The 13509-nt window shown below is 45.4% G+C and overlaps 1 protein-coding gene across 1 annotated transcript in view; it reads right to left on the bottom strand.

Annotated features, from left to right (window-relative positions):
- T265_10189 (hypothetical protein) overlaps positions 1–179 on the bottom strand; it is a gene marked incomplete at both ends in the record, with an annotated part of 4315 nt that extends 4136 nt beyond the window's left edge. Inside the window, one exon of the mRNA XM_009176486.1 lies at positions 9–179. Within this exon, the coding sequence (XP_009174750.1) occupies positions 9–179 (171 nt within the window). The remainder of the gene's footprint in view (positions 1–8) is intronic.
- Positions 180–13509: the final 13330 nt, after the last annotated feature.

Genomic DNA, 13509 nt, shown 5'->3' with positions numbered 1-13509 from the left:
GCACGGACAGCACCCAAGCGTTTCGTGATCTCCTTCATACTCCTCTGGTAGGTCAAGGGTTGGCCACCTCTCTGTTTACGCCACCTTGAGTTAGGCATGGAAAACAGCACTCTCTTCAGCAAATGATGGTTCGGCATACGTAACACGTTCCAACCAACGCAGCTTCTGGTGCTTGACATTCTTCAATGGAAGTACCCGTTGCACAACCGAAAGCGGGCTTTCTGACTGCTTCGTTAAGGATTCACCGACAGCAACCCACATGAGCTATGGTTGTGAGACAACGATTGTCGAACACCTGAAGACTTTTTTGTTCCGCTACTCGAATAGGCCAAATCTCACAGCCATACGACAAAACTGCCCGTAGTGTAGCTTGATACACACGGTCAATAGACGACGGAATTTCATCAGTTACCGGTTTATTAGCTAGCTTTGGAACAAGTTATTTACATAGCTAAATCATCGCTAAGTCTCTAAATCGCCTCTCAACTGCAATTTCATGACGATAATTGAATCGCCTTGCTGTCTCTATCCACTATCCATCATCTACTCTTTGAGACAGTTCACACAAATGAAACGATCGGGCATAATGCGACTTCACCGTTTGTCTGGGCGAATGTTACAAGTAGACAGAGTAAGATTGCTCACCTAGCACATAGCACCTGCCTTGCAACGCTGAAAAGATTAGTGACGACAAAACAGTTCATATCCCCTTAGGACAAACACCTATCCGTGACACAGCTGTCAGGTTTTTCAATCCCTGCATACGCAACCACAGCTACACCGGATTGGGTCAAATAAAAGTAAAGAGGCAGGTAATCATAAGGTAGTGATAGGGAATGGGCAAATAGCTTGAGTGTCAAGTAAACCTATAAAGAATACTCCGGATGTTTAGAGCAAAAAAAGAGAAGCGACATGAAAGGCTGGGTTCGATCAGTGACATCTCCTGCAAACAGCTAACGTGGCTGCAAAAAGTTTACACTCCTAGAGTGGCTCAGTGCTTAAGACGTGGACTGGTTACAGGAACGTCGGTGGTTCTAATACAACCCTGACTTTCCGATTGATCCTGTCAAGGCTTGGGTAGTCCGGCGGTAGGTGAGCCATTGCAGTTCCATGAAACAGAGACGACGCTTTCTGTCCATTGAATATCCGAGCAGTATTTAAGCTGGATGTGACCCCCTATATGTCACTCTAAAGGAAAATCACTTCTCAAATGCATGTGAGACGACCTGATTCCCTTAAAAAGAGGCCAAGCGATTGGTCGAGAAGTTATTGTTAATAATCTACTGTTGAGAGCCTAGCTTCTTACTCTCGGATGGCACCGTAGAGGTTTCCAGAAAGTAATATGTCTTGGCTGACCGTGCACACAGAGCAGTGTTAGTTGAATCTGGTTTGCTTACCCGATTGCTTCGCGGTACAGTAATGGTGGTGCTCATAACTGATAATTGTAAGTTTCTGACTGATGTCGAAGAAAACTAGTTATCTTTTCCACTGGAAAACAAATTGCAGCCTTCGAAGCGAAGGAATACAACCGGTTGATTGGTTGATTGATCCCAGTTTGTTCTAAAACCAGCAGAAGGCTGATCGTCAAGGTGAATGATCGCATCAAAATCAGATCAGATATCAGGTAAATCACGGAAATGAATATTACTTCATTATTTTCCACTTTCCCAGGCAACTTCCCACTATTTTAACTAGACACCTCGAATTCCCAATTTTCGATTCGCTGAAAAGTGCACTATCTATTAAACTCGTATTTAGAATACTGCTGACACAACGGCCTTCGAAAAGAGCGCTCTGTGTAGAGATTGTACTCGTTCAAATGCAAGTTGGGGAAAGAAAAGACAACTGTGTTTCACGTGCCTAGAAAACGATCATGGATTGATTGGTTGCAGTGAAATTAGCAGTTGAGCCATCGTGGACAATATGCTGCGCAGAATGAAGTACGGAAAATTTTCTGTTCACAAAGCGAACTGTCCCGCCTTCATGTAAGGAGTACTGAAAATAACCACACCGTGTCTCCCAAGAATGTGATAGCGTACGCCCACTTTATTGATTATTCTGTTTCAGACCTCGGTTCCATGCTCACTTCGGCTTACAGTACCCACATTGGGCCCATTGGCTACACAATTCTCTTAGCTGCAATACCTTTGAAAGTGGATTTAAACATTTTGCGCCTAAATGTTGCATTTGGGCGCGTATATGCTCACACCAAAAATAATCCTAATCTGCCGTCATATTTTTGCAGCTCACGAAATTTTATTGTCCGCTGAAGCAACCATACCCCTGGAAGAAAAAGTCTGACGGAATACTTCCCTAGCATTGCTGAGACCCCGGGATGCGTAAATGGGGATCAAAAGTTTGGACTCATACTCTGAACTCGATTGCCTATCTCTTTTAGTCCATCAGAGACACGTCGTAGCTTTGGAAAATTCAATTCCATTGTGCGAATACCGAGCGTCTACCCACAGCTTCCTTTCGTACGCTGCGGCACTTCGCATCCAATCAAATTACTGGCTGCACCAGTGACCTCCGGTCTTGCAAAGTGACCTTGTCTGTCTGATGTCTCAGCTTCCTAATTGGTCCTTTGTTGCGTGGCTTGTTTCCGCCATCGATTTCATTCGTACTTAGCACGAGAGCGTCGAATCCCGTTCTGGATGGAGTGCCTTCTCTCTCATTCGCTGGATCTGCTAAGCGAGGGTAGTCTTGTGCAGCTGTTGAACTCAGGTCACCATGCCGAAATATGGAAGGTCGCAAATGACTTTTACACCTCACACAACTACAAGAGTGAAGTCTTTCTGACGAGTGAGCACTCAGTGGCCAACCGAAACTTGAACGAAATGGTCGATGAAGCACAGATGGGATACGAGACCGATCGATACCCGTCCGCGCATCCACCATTCTGGTTTAAAATGAAGATGAAAGTTCTGTCAGTCGGTACGAAATCTCATCCTATTAGATAACTAAATGAGATAATCAGATTTTCTGAAGTGGCATTGGTCAGGGTTATAGCTCGCAGTCCTCAAATTATCTTGTAGTCGCTACACAACTGTGTAAAGATGGTCATTTGAGCCAATGATTAAAGACCAGCACACAAGTGTGTCGGTCAGGAAGCTTCTCCAAACTGCCCATAATGTTTGGTTTCATGGTGTCACGCACCCCTACGTAGATTCGCATCATAGACTGGTTGAGTTCTTCCATTGAGGTTCGAGCAATCACGCGTTGGTGCTGTGATTGGTGACCTCCCCTTCATCATCGGTTCGCATTTTCCCCGTTGATTCTGGGGTTGTCTTTAAGTGTTTTTTTCCTGTCTGGAATATTCTGCTTTTCATTCGTCTTGGAATTTATCCGCTTCGCTGGTGTCATTATGTGTCATCCAGGTTGTAGTGTGTGCGGAAATAAGAAGTGGTCAGGGATTGGTGTTTACAGGCAAAAAGGTAACCCGATTATTGAAAAATTAAAAGTCAACAAAAAAGTTAACGAATGACCAAGGAAATGCACGGATCAGTGACACGAAGTGGACATACGATCAGAAGAGTGCAACTCTAGATCAGAACTAAAGTGAATTTTTTTCCAAACACCATGGCACTTAAAGGGGTCATCATCATCATCATCGACAACATGACATCAGTGTTCAACACCGATGCTCCACTGCCGTACAACCATGATTTATTTGAAAGCCTTATTGTAAAGAAAAGAGTAAAGGTGGGCGGGGAAGGGACTTAGTGCTGGCTTACCACAATCATTCCGAGGTGCCTACACCTCCAGACATTCACTCAGGTAATTTGGATAGAAACTGACAACAAGAACGCCACCGACATCATGCTGTCGATGATGACGATGACATCGGTTAACAGCGATATCTTGTAGTGTCTCCAACCAGGTACAGTAAGGTTCACGCGGTCCCCATCCTGGAATGCAATAGCACGGACAGCACCCAAGCGTTTCCTGATCTCCTTCATACTCCTCTGCCAGGTCAAGGGTTGGCCACCTCTCTGTTTACGCCATCTTGAGTTAGGCATGGAAAACAGCACTCTCTTCAGCAAATGATGGTTCAGCATACGTAACACATGTTCCAACCAACGCAGCTTCTGGTGCCTGACATTCGTCAATGGAAGTACCCGTTGCACAACCGAAAACGGGCTTTCTAACTGCTTCGTTACGGATTCGCCGACACGAACCCACACGAGCTATGGTTGTGAGACAACGATTGTCGAACACCTGAAGACTATTTTGTTCCGCTACTCGAATAGGCCAAATCTCACAGCCATACAACAAAACCGTCCGTACTGTAGCTTCATACACCTAAAGGGGTAGGGATATTTAAATCTGTATCGTGTCGTAGAGGATACGTTGAGCTCGGAGTAGCTCAGCGGCTCAAGCCCGACCTCTGCATCTCGACTGGTCCTGTTTAGGTTCGGGTAACGTGACAGTATCTTATGCTCTTATGCTTCCTTAGGGTGATATGGCAGCTAGGCACCGAAAGGGTGCCCCAAATCCACTTCTGACATGCGAATGCGTTCCGGATCAATCTGCACACCTTCCATACAAAATTCGCAGCATCCACGAAGTCGGTTGAACACAATTAAGCAGAGACTGAACACCTGGTTGAGCATTGGATAGGCAGTATAGGCGATAGTTTTCGTCCCTCTTAAAAGTGATTTTAGCACAGCCACAGTGTAAAACACTTTGCGGTCTGAGAACTGTCTTCTCCCTCGTCCGAAAATTCAAGATGGGACAGAGTTGGTCGGTTATACTGGTTGTACTGAGAGTTGACCCCTGAAAGACAGTAATAATCACGCGCTATCGTGCTTCTTTGACTGGGCTTCAAAGTTCCTCGAAATTGTTCGGTTCCTGGCTGAATTGTCACCAGTTCATCTAGCAATTGCACTGTTAGGCTAGCATTCTGAGACCTCAGGAGATCTCTCCGTAATTCCGAGGTTCCCAGGTATCAAGAACATACACTGAAGAGAGAAAATTTCCTGGTGAATATTCTAGTGGTACCTGCGTCTAAATCTATATGTGAGACCATCCGGCTGTCAAGTTTAAATAGCTTTTCCCACGATGCACCAAGAATGTGTAATTACTATTGAATGACATTCGGAAACGTCAAGAGTTTACTTACTGGTCCACTACCAGACGTTATAGTCATGGAAAGTTTGCGGAACACATACTTTCGAGAAGAAATAGTGTCTTTCAACCGTTGCAATATGTATGTTGCGACTCAACGGAAGACCAAGCGTCTATGCCACAAGGGATTCATCCAGCCCAGTTCATTTGTGAGACAGTGCGTATGGAAAAGTTGGCGTTCTTGGATACTCTGCCCCAAACTGGCAAGTTGATGCGAGTATTCAAAGTTGCAATTACAGAAAACTAACATGGGTTAGTCAATAAATCCACTTCGCCAGTTTCATTTCTGTGAAGGCGAAAATAAACAGCAACATAGATTTGCACATCAGACGTTCTGCTTAGTTCATTTGGTTTCATCCTTTACACTTTACGAAACAGTTGCTATCCGAAACGTGTTTTTGCAACGAAACATGATTCTAACTGCGCAAAAGCCGTCCAATTTCGATGCATCACAGAAGTCACTCTATCTTCGTCTGTCATCCATAGGTGGTGTGTTAGGTGAATTACCAAGACAGAAACTCACCGTGGTAGTTAGACGCACATTGTAGGATGCCTTCCTACATCCTTCGTGATAGTCCCATGCTGAGACAAATGTTCACAGATCGACTGTCTCTACAAACCAGCTTTGTGTGTGCTCCTGTGAAGCTATTTATATCTGCGAGAGGACGAGCTGTCTGAGCGCACTGGCTTCTTTGCTGAAGAAGGGACTGACAAGTACACGTAATGGTTCGGTCTAGGCAAGACACCAGCAGATTCTCGGGCGGCAGTTGGCGTCATGTATCAGATCGGCACAAGATGGAGTAGTATGCGCAGCCCTAGAGTTAGTTATCCACGTTCTTAGGCACTCCGGGGAAGTTTGAGCAGGTGATCAAACACATCCAAAGCAAAGTGGATTGGAGGTAACAGGGGACGAAGGTGAATCTCAGCTGCGCCTTTTATGTACGACATTCTCCAAACGTAACCACCACTAAACAGCCGCCTCGTGTTTCACTTGGCATGGTACTGGAGATGACATGGTGTGTGTTGAAAGTCCTTCGACAGCCCAGGTAGACGCCCTCGTCTAGCTTCCATTTACCTTGTTTTCTACTTGAACACCAAACTATACAAAGCGGCTTTGAACTTCGGGTGGCCTACCGCGCTAGAAACAATACTCACGAGCCCCCTTTGGAGTGGATAACACGCCTGACCTGTTTATCATTCACACATGTGTCTCTTCAAACCCATTCCATGTGATTTTCCGGAATGGTTTCGGAACATGTGCATTTTGTTTTGAATGTGACGTTTTCTAATTTATTTCGGATTATTTTGTATTGTTGGCCCCTTGCTTTACACATGTAAATGTCAGGGAAAGATATATTTAAAAGGCTCCCTTGCTGTGTTGTCTGTTCGTAATTGACTCCAGACAAACAGATATGTCTGTTATCCTTCTGAGGAATGCAACATTTTCCAAAAATAAACATCATTTTCATGCTTCCTGGACTGGTTTATGGCGTACGTCCAGTTCACTTCATTTCACTTCGGTTTCTCCCGCCGCGTAGAAGGACGCGTCTCGCATCGATCGGTTTCGCAAACTGAATAAGTCTCTAGTAAATGACCTTCGGTGATGGAATGTGCACAGGTAATTGCTTGCTTGTTCAGTTGGTAGTAGTTAACGTTAAGGCCATTGGATTTCAAGAGAAAAACAGTGGCTAATCTATATAGTTTAACCTGAACGCAGAATATCATTGCCCTCCATTTCGGGGGGAGAGAATGGACTGGTTCATGCATATCGATTTGGTGAACGGCATCCACCAGACAAGTTCGGAGTGTCTGGTTTCCCTGTGTGAACAATGAAGGCCTGTAAAAAATAAAATTCACAAGGGTCTGTCTATCCTGTTTTGTGGCGGTTGGCTGGATCGGCGGGTCACCTTCATTATCGTTTATTTAACCGAGTAAAGGTGATTATCATCATCTGACTGTCACACTAAGTACATTCGGGACGTTTTTGCAGATATCTGGAGGCCGGTTGGCGGGATTTATGAGTTGAATGGACCATCGTGCCATTTGTTCAGTTTATGGGAAACGCACATTCACCCTGTTCATGAGTTTGCGGAAATGATACCCTGGTACCAGAGCACCGTTTATCTGGATGTGTTTTTCCAGTATGGTTCTCTGTTCTTGTTTCGATTACTGAACAGTGGATTTTGTGTCTAACGGTAGGGCATCCAGTCCTTGATGTTGTACACGTCGCTCCGTATTGACGCCTGAACATGAGAGCTATTCGACTCATCGGAATCTCCTCAACATCTAGTCCGAATGGCATATGCAAGCTTATATTACACGGTGTGCGGAATGTGGAATTCCAGGATGATCTCTATGGAAACCATAAACCGCTGGATGCTATGGGGACCCACAAGCACGTCCGCCGACTGAATCGGAAACACCCAAGATTATCAATGTACTAGTTTATCAATTATGTTCGAGTTTTCATATACCGGTCCCGCGATATAGTTTTCTGTGACAAAGTTGTTCTCAAGCGCGTCATCTCATGAGGAGTATCGCTGCCGTAGACGTATCAGTGTCTGCACAGCAAACTTGCTTTCAAACGAGGTTGCCATTTACAGCGCCTCAATTTTCATTTCTCCGGTTCATCATCCTTAGGCGACTGTTACCAAAAATGTTTACTCCACCAAAGCAACTGACTGTTTTTTCTCTACATACCGAGATCTCCATCTGTTTGTATGAGCTTTGTGTCATTCCCCCTTTCGCCAAACAAAATTACTGCAGTTTGGACGTATCTCCTAAGGTTGCTCAAAACTTTTTACCAACGCATGACTAGCCAAAGAAACCAAAGATTCGGCTGGATTTAATTTGTCAAAACCAAACTCATGTGTGGATTAGTGGGATGGACGTTGAACATAGTGCGTGTAACGGTGTGGAACACCTTCGGGTACTCTACTGTTAGATCTGAGGCGGATGTTAAATTATGTATGTGCCAACCCTTCAGCTAAACTGTCCAAACGGAAAATGATAAAAAGAACGACAGGTTCATTTGAAATTCAGGAAAAGCTCCGCCAACAAATGAGTATTTATGAATGTGTACTCATGTTCATGTACAACATAAGCTTTATGGGGACCAGACCCACCCGATGATTTCCAAGAGGGGGTAAACCGGCAGTCATCATCATCATCAACATTGTCAGCTGTAAGAACCACGTACTCGTCGTACACTGGTTGTAGCTGCCACAGTTTCGTTCACCGATGATTGGGGGGGGGGAGTGGGTAGCTGCGCATTGCACGCGCGAGCTGGTAAATCGGTGCATAAATCCAGCACTGTCAGTGAGTTGTCAAGTTGGCGGGGGTTGGAAAAGGAGCTATGCATTGAAGGCAATAGCTTTGATGCATGAGCGCCACTGAGGGCGCGACTTGGCCATGTCTGACAATGTCTCTAGCCATTGATGTGGACCGTCTCGGGGTCCCCATCCGGCAGTGGAGTATCCCGAAATTTTATCGACCATGCGATTAGCATGGAATCCCATTGGATGTCGCAGGACTCACCAATCACTGGTTTGGTTATCATTCTCCCAACAGAAAAACACATGACGGCCTTTATTCGCTAAGAAATTCAACATAATCTAACATCGAAATTCTCACGTAAATATCACTGCGAGAAAACTGAGGACGCGTCGCACCTATGAAATGAATGCCTTCGAATTGCACGTTTGCATTCACATGGGATGAAAATTGGCGTACTTCCTCTTTCAGCTGTTCACTGTCATCGTCAACTTACTGAGACAACTATAATTGAAAGAACTAGGGGCGAAAAGTGATTGGCGCTATGAAGTATGGTCAAACAAAACGCACGGATAGTAAATCCAGTCAGATTGCGCAAAAATATGGCTAAAACCGAAGACAATGACAGCGATGATAACCGTTATATCTGCTGGTTCGCCGACCTGTTGTGTCTGACTGCTGACACGCTCCAGTGCCTGATGCCGGAGAAAAAAGACTCACAGAAGGGAACACAACCGCTATATTCCGAACAAGCGCGTGCGAGTGCGAATGTACAACTGTCTCAAGCTATTTATTGGAGGGACACTGTCTGAACGCGGTCCAACGCTGACGCACACGGTCTGGCTTTGGTATGAGGCTGTGACGTGCTGCATACTGCGGGGGCGTTGTCTGACCTTGATCAACGCTGACTCGCGCTGTCTGGGTCTGATACAAGGCTGTGACGCGCTGCATATTGAGGGGGCGTTGTCTGTCTGGTCAACATCTAGCGGAGCTGAGAGTCTCAGCAGCTTTCGGGCATTCAGTGGTTGCTTTCAGGAACCTGACCTTCGTGATAGTGATATGCTTCCAAATCATGAAGGTCAGACGTTACCAGAAATATCAACAAAATGCGTGCGAGAAGCTGGATCAAATCATATTACTCATTAGTCAACTGTTTGGGCACGAATGGACAAAACTACAAAGGTAATGGTTCCTCAAAACATTAATTTTTCGTCGCCCGAAACCTGGTGTATTGTACCCAATGGTCCTGCCAAAAGCACTGTTAGATTATCAAGTAATTTCTAGTTCGCTGGTTTTAAGCGCTGCGAACTTTCTTTTTGGATGATACTGTTGAGCAGAAAAGGTTTGGACTGGTGATGCTAGACTGATGTAGCATTAATCAAAACTTCGTCCTGTATTCAATCTATGTCGAGAAGCTGTTTCATCCTTGTTTGGAATCATCAGCAGTGCGGTTCCGGGGAAATGCCAGAACACGTGACCTCGCGATCAATAATTTAAACAGCTAATCATTCGGCCACAGCAGGCTGATCAGCATTGTGGTCAACTCGCATTTAGACAGGATATAGGGTCAGTCATCTTTCTATCAAGGAATCCACAGCAAGTAGTCACGTGCTGATCGGGTGACGACTTCCCATACGGAAGTTTGATTCATCGTATGGATTGTTCTCGTCTTTGAACTATTTTTAGTTCGTTATTTGCCTGTATTTTAGGACTGCGGCACCACTTAATGTGATAGACACGGCTCCTGAGTAGCCAGTCTCCAATTGCAGCAGTGGGAAGACAGCGCTACAGGGTTGACAGGTTGTGAGGTGGTCGTACCGACAGAACTCTATTTGTTATAGAGGATTGGTTTAACACTGGGCAGTGCTAAATAGCTCTCCTTCTTGAACACTTTTGAGTCGTGCGCAACATTCTCTGTTGTATGACATCTCTCTGTCAGGGGAGTCGAGCGGAAAAGTTGTCTACCCTTGATTCTTGTGCAGAAGGGTTGTCTCTACCTCACCCATCATCTTCAGAAGTGTGGGGACAACAAATAAAGAACCGACATTTGAACTGGTGTGAGTTCGTCTGTATTAATATCCTCGTGTTTGCGGTTTGGGATTCTGCGGCATGTTTAAAAAACCCTCACCATATTTCTCATGGGGGAATTTGATAGCATCTTTGAGCGAACGAGAGTGGTTTTCAAGCTTCTTAGTAAACTGTCCGTGTTTGAATGAATGTGAGGTCGCGCTGATTTTTGGCTGTGGCGTGTGTATTTGACACCTCATATTTATTTGGGCGGAGTGGACAAAATGCATCCCTTCTATCCTCAGGTAACTAGAAAAGTCATTTTTGTTGTTCTGCCTGAGAAACCACTTGGTTGTCTCGACGGTGGACGACCTAGGTCGCATTATCCCAGTGACTTGACTGGCTAAACGTGACGTGTGACATTATTCGGTGTATATCGCTTCTTCCGGCTATTTGACGGTAGCTGTATTGCAATGTTGTGGATGGTTGACAGCGAATTGCATCGACCCAGCTTGTTTCAGAGAAAACCGACGGGTGTTAAGCACTCAAGATGGATGGGTGTGTCCCACATAATTACTGCAAACCATCTATGGTGCGATCCATATTCACTCCAATGGGTCATCAATATCCAAGCCTTTCGCTTGATTTCCCGGTCATTCAGGCCGGACGCTGCATTTTAGCACTTCCACACACACATACGGTGCACCATCAATGCACCCAACGGTGCCCCTCTGCCCTCGGGTCTGTGGGTGTAAGACAGACAGGTGCGAAACACAGTCGCACATGCTGGTTTGAATGCGGTATTGCAACTGAGTCAGGCAGTCCAACAGCAGTGTTTATGGTCGCCCCAAGGATCTGACAGACACAACATCTAGGTTGAAACAACCGGGGCACTGATTTGGCATTGAGTGCGTACGGACAGGCATAAGCGGCGGAAACGACCCCCATTCGCCAGCCGAGTGGTTGTTAGATTTTGGTATTCTGAATGCACAACATTATGCAGCAGCGAACCGCCATTTGCTGAAATTTCAGCTCAGAATTACACGTGTCCGAAGGCATAACATGGGTGGGTTTCAAAGGGGATTTTCATCATAAAAAGAAGGTAAACACACTTCAACAGAATATTTCGAGCTCCCGCAGGAAACTTTAAATGCGATTCGGCAAGTTCGAGGAATAACCATATAAGCTTGCAGGGAGTAATTAGCACAGAAATCGAATTATGGGAGAAGCATCTCACCATCATTATGATTCGCTGAACAAAGTAAGCAATTCCCCCTTCCCCATGTGTCTGTTCCCTCAGCACCTGTGTAAGGTTTTGGAGCAGAGGCAAAGCATCGTCAGAGTGGCCATAATTTTCGATGCTCTGATTCTAGCCTGTATCAAGGATCGCACCGTAAATGGACAAACTGACGTGATGGTGTGTACGATTGGTGAAACATGTGAGTAGTATCCGACAAATCGGTTTAAAAAGCAGTCGGTGATTGCATTTGAAGGAAGGTTGGTTCAGAATCTATTGATCGATTTTACAGTAAATGCTCACCACCGTTTAGTGTGCAGAGAACGTCCGAGAAAGCTCAGGAGAACTCATGAGGATACTGATTCTTTTAAACCTTGTGGAAATGCGGCTCTCGCTTTCGTGTCCGATAGCTTCTAACCGCCTATTTGTCGATCAACAACTCCGCACTCGGAGTCGCTTTCATTTGCACTGGCACCAAGAATATCGTACAAAATCAAGTTAAGGCGAGACTCATCAAGATAGGTTACAATACTTGGGCCCACTTTCACCTGACAGTGCGGGCTGTTTTGTTGTATGGATGTGAGACTTGGCCTATTTGAGCAGCGGAACTGAGACGCCTTCAGGTGTTCGACAATCGTTGTCTCACAACCATAGCTCATGTGGGTTGCTGTCGGCGAATCCGTAACGAAGCAGTTAGAAAGCCCGCTTTCGGTTGTGCAACGGGTACTTCCATTGAAGAATGGGTCCAGCACCAGAAGCTGCGTTGGTTGGGATATGTGTTGCGTATGCCGAACCATCATTTGCTGAAGAGAGTGTTGTTTTCCATGCCTAACTCAGAGTGGCGTAAACAGAGAGGTGGCCAACCCTTGACCTGGCAGAGGAGTATGGAGATCACGAAACGCTTGGGTGCTGTCCGTGCTACTCACCTTCCAGGATGGGAACCACGTGATCCTTACTGTACCTGGTTGGAGACAGTACAAGATATGACTGCCAACCGATGTCAGTGGCGTTTTTGTTGTCAGTTTCTATCCAGATTGCCTGAGTGAGCGTCTGCAGGTATGGGCACCTCGGGATGATTGTGGTAAGCTAAGTCCCTTCCCCGTCCACCTTTATTCTTTTCTTTACAATTAGGCTTTCAAGTAGATCATGGTGGTACGGCAGTGGATCATCGGTCTTAAACACTGATGTCATGCTGTCGATGATGATGATGACCTGACAGGAATAATGTGCCCGTAGGTTAAGTAAAGCCTTTAATAAAATACATGCATTTGCATACTATTTTCGTCCCCAGGTCACCTGAAACTCAGCTGAACCTCTCGTCTATGATGCTCTTCAACGGGAAGTGCCGCATCATGTGGTCTCGTGTTTTATTTGATACAATATACTGTACGGACGTGAAACACTACTCAGAAGTTTTCTAAAAATTCTCTGACAGCCCACGACTGGTCTTGCCATACTTTGGGCTCAGCAATAAAGCGCAGTTCCCAAGTTTCCCTCAAATTCGTGTTGTAGTTGAACCCAAATTGCACAAAACACACTAATTTTACACACCAATTTAGTCTTCAAGACAGACTCAGTTGCATCTCTCGTTTAGAATGTCCTTTACAATGTATTGCGATACTGGCCTATCGTAACGACTGGAACGTGAGGCAACCTGGTGCAGCGCACTTAGTCGAATTAGAACAGCATAAAAAAGATAGTCAGCTGTGATTCGGGTGAGTCTCCCGTGCACAGAGCGTTAAAGGTATTTGCTCTCCGGGTGGCAGTTAAAAGTTGTGTTTAAAGATCCCAACTGGTTTGTCGGATGAACTGCAGAGTTGAACTCATTGAAGGTTAGTGTAACCGTAACAGGAGAGCACGTGAGT

This window comes from Opisthorchis viverrini (assembly GCF_000715545.1).
Source record: "Opisthorchis viverrini unplaced genomic scaffold scaffold56, whole genome shotgun sequence".
Taxonomy (NCBI): Eukaryota; Metazoa; Platyhelminthes; class Trematoda; order Opisthorchiida; family Opisthorchiidae; genus Opisthorchis; species Opisthorchis viverrini.
This window is presented reverse-complemented; position numbering and strand designations above follow the sequence as displayed.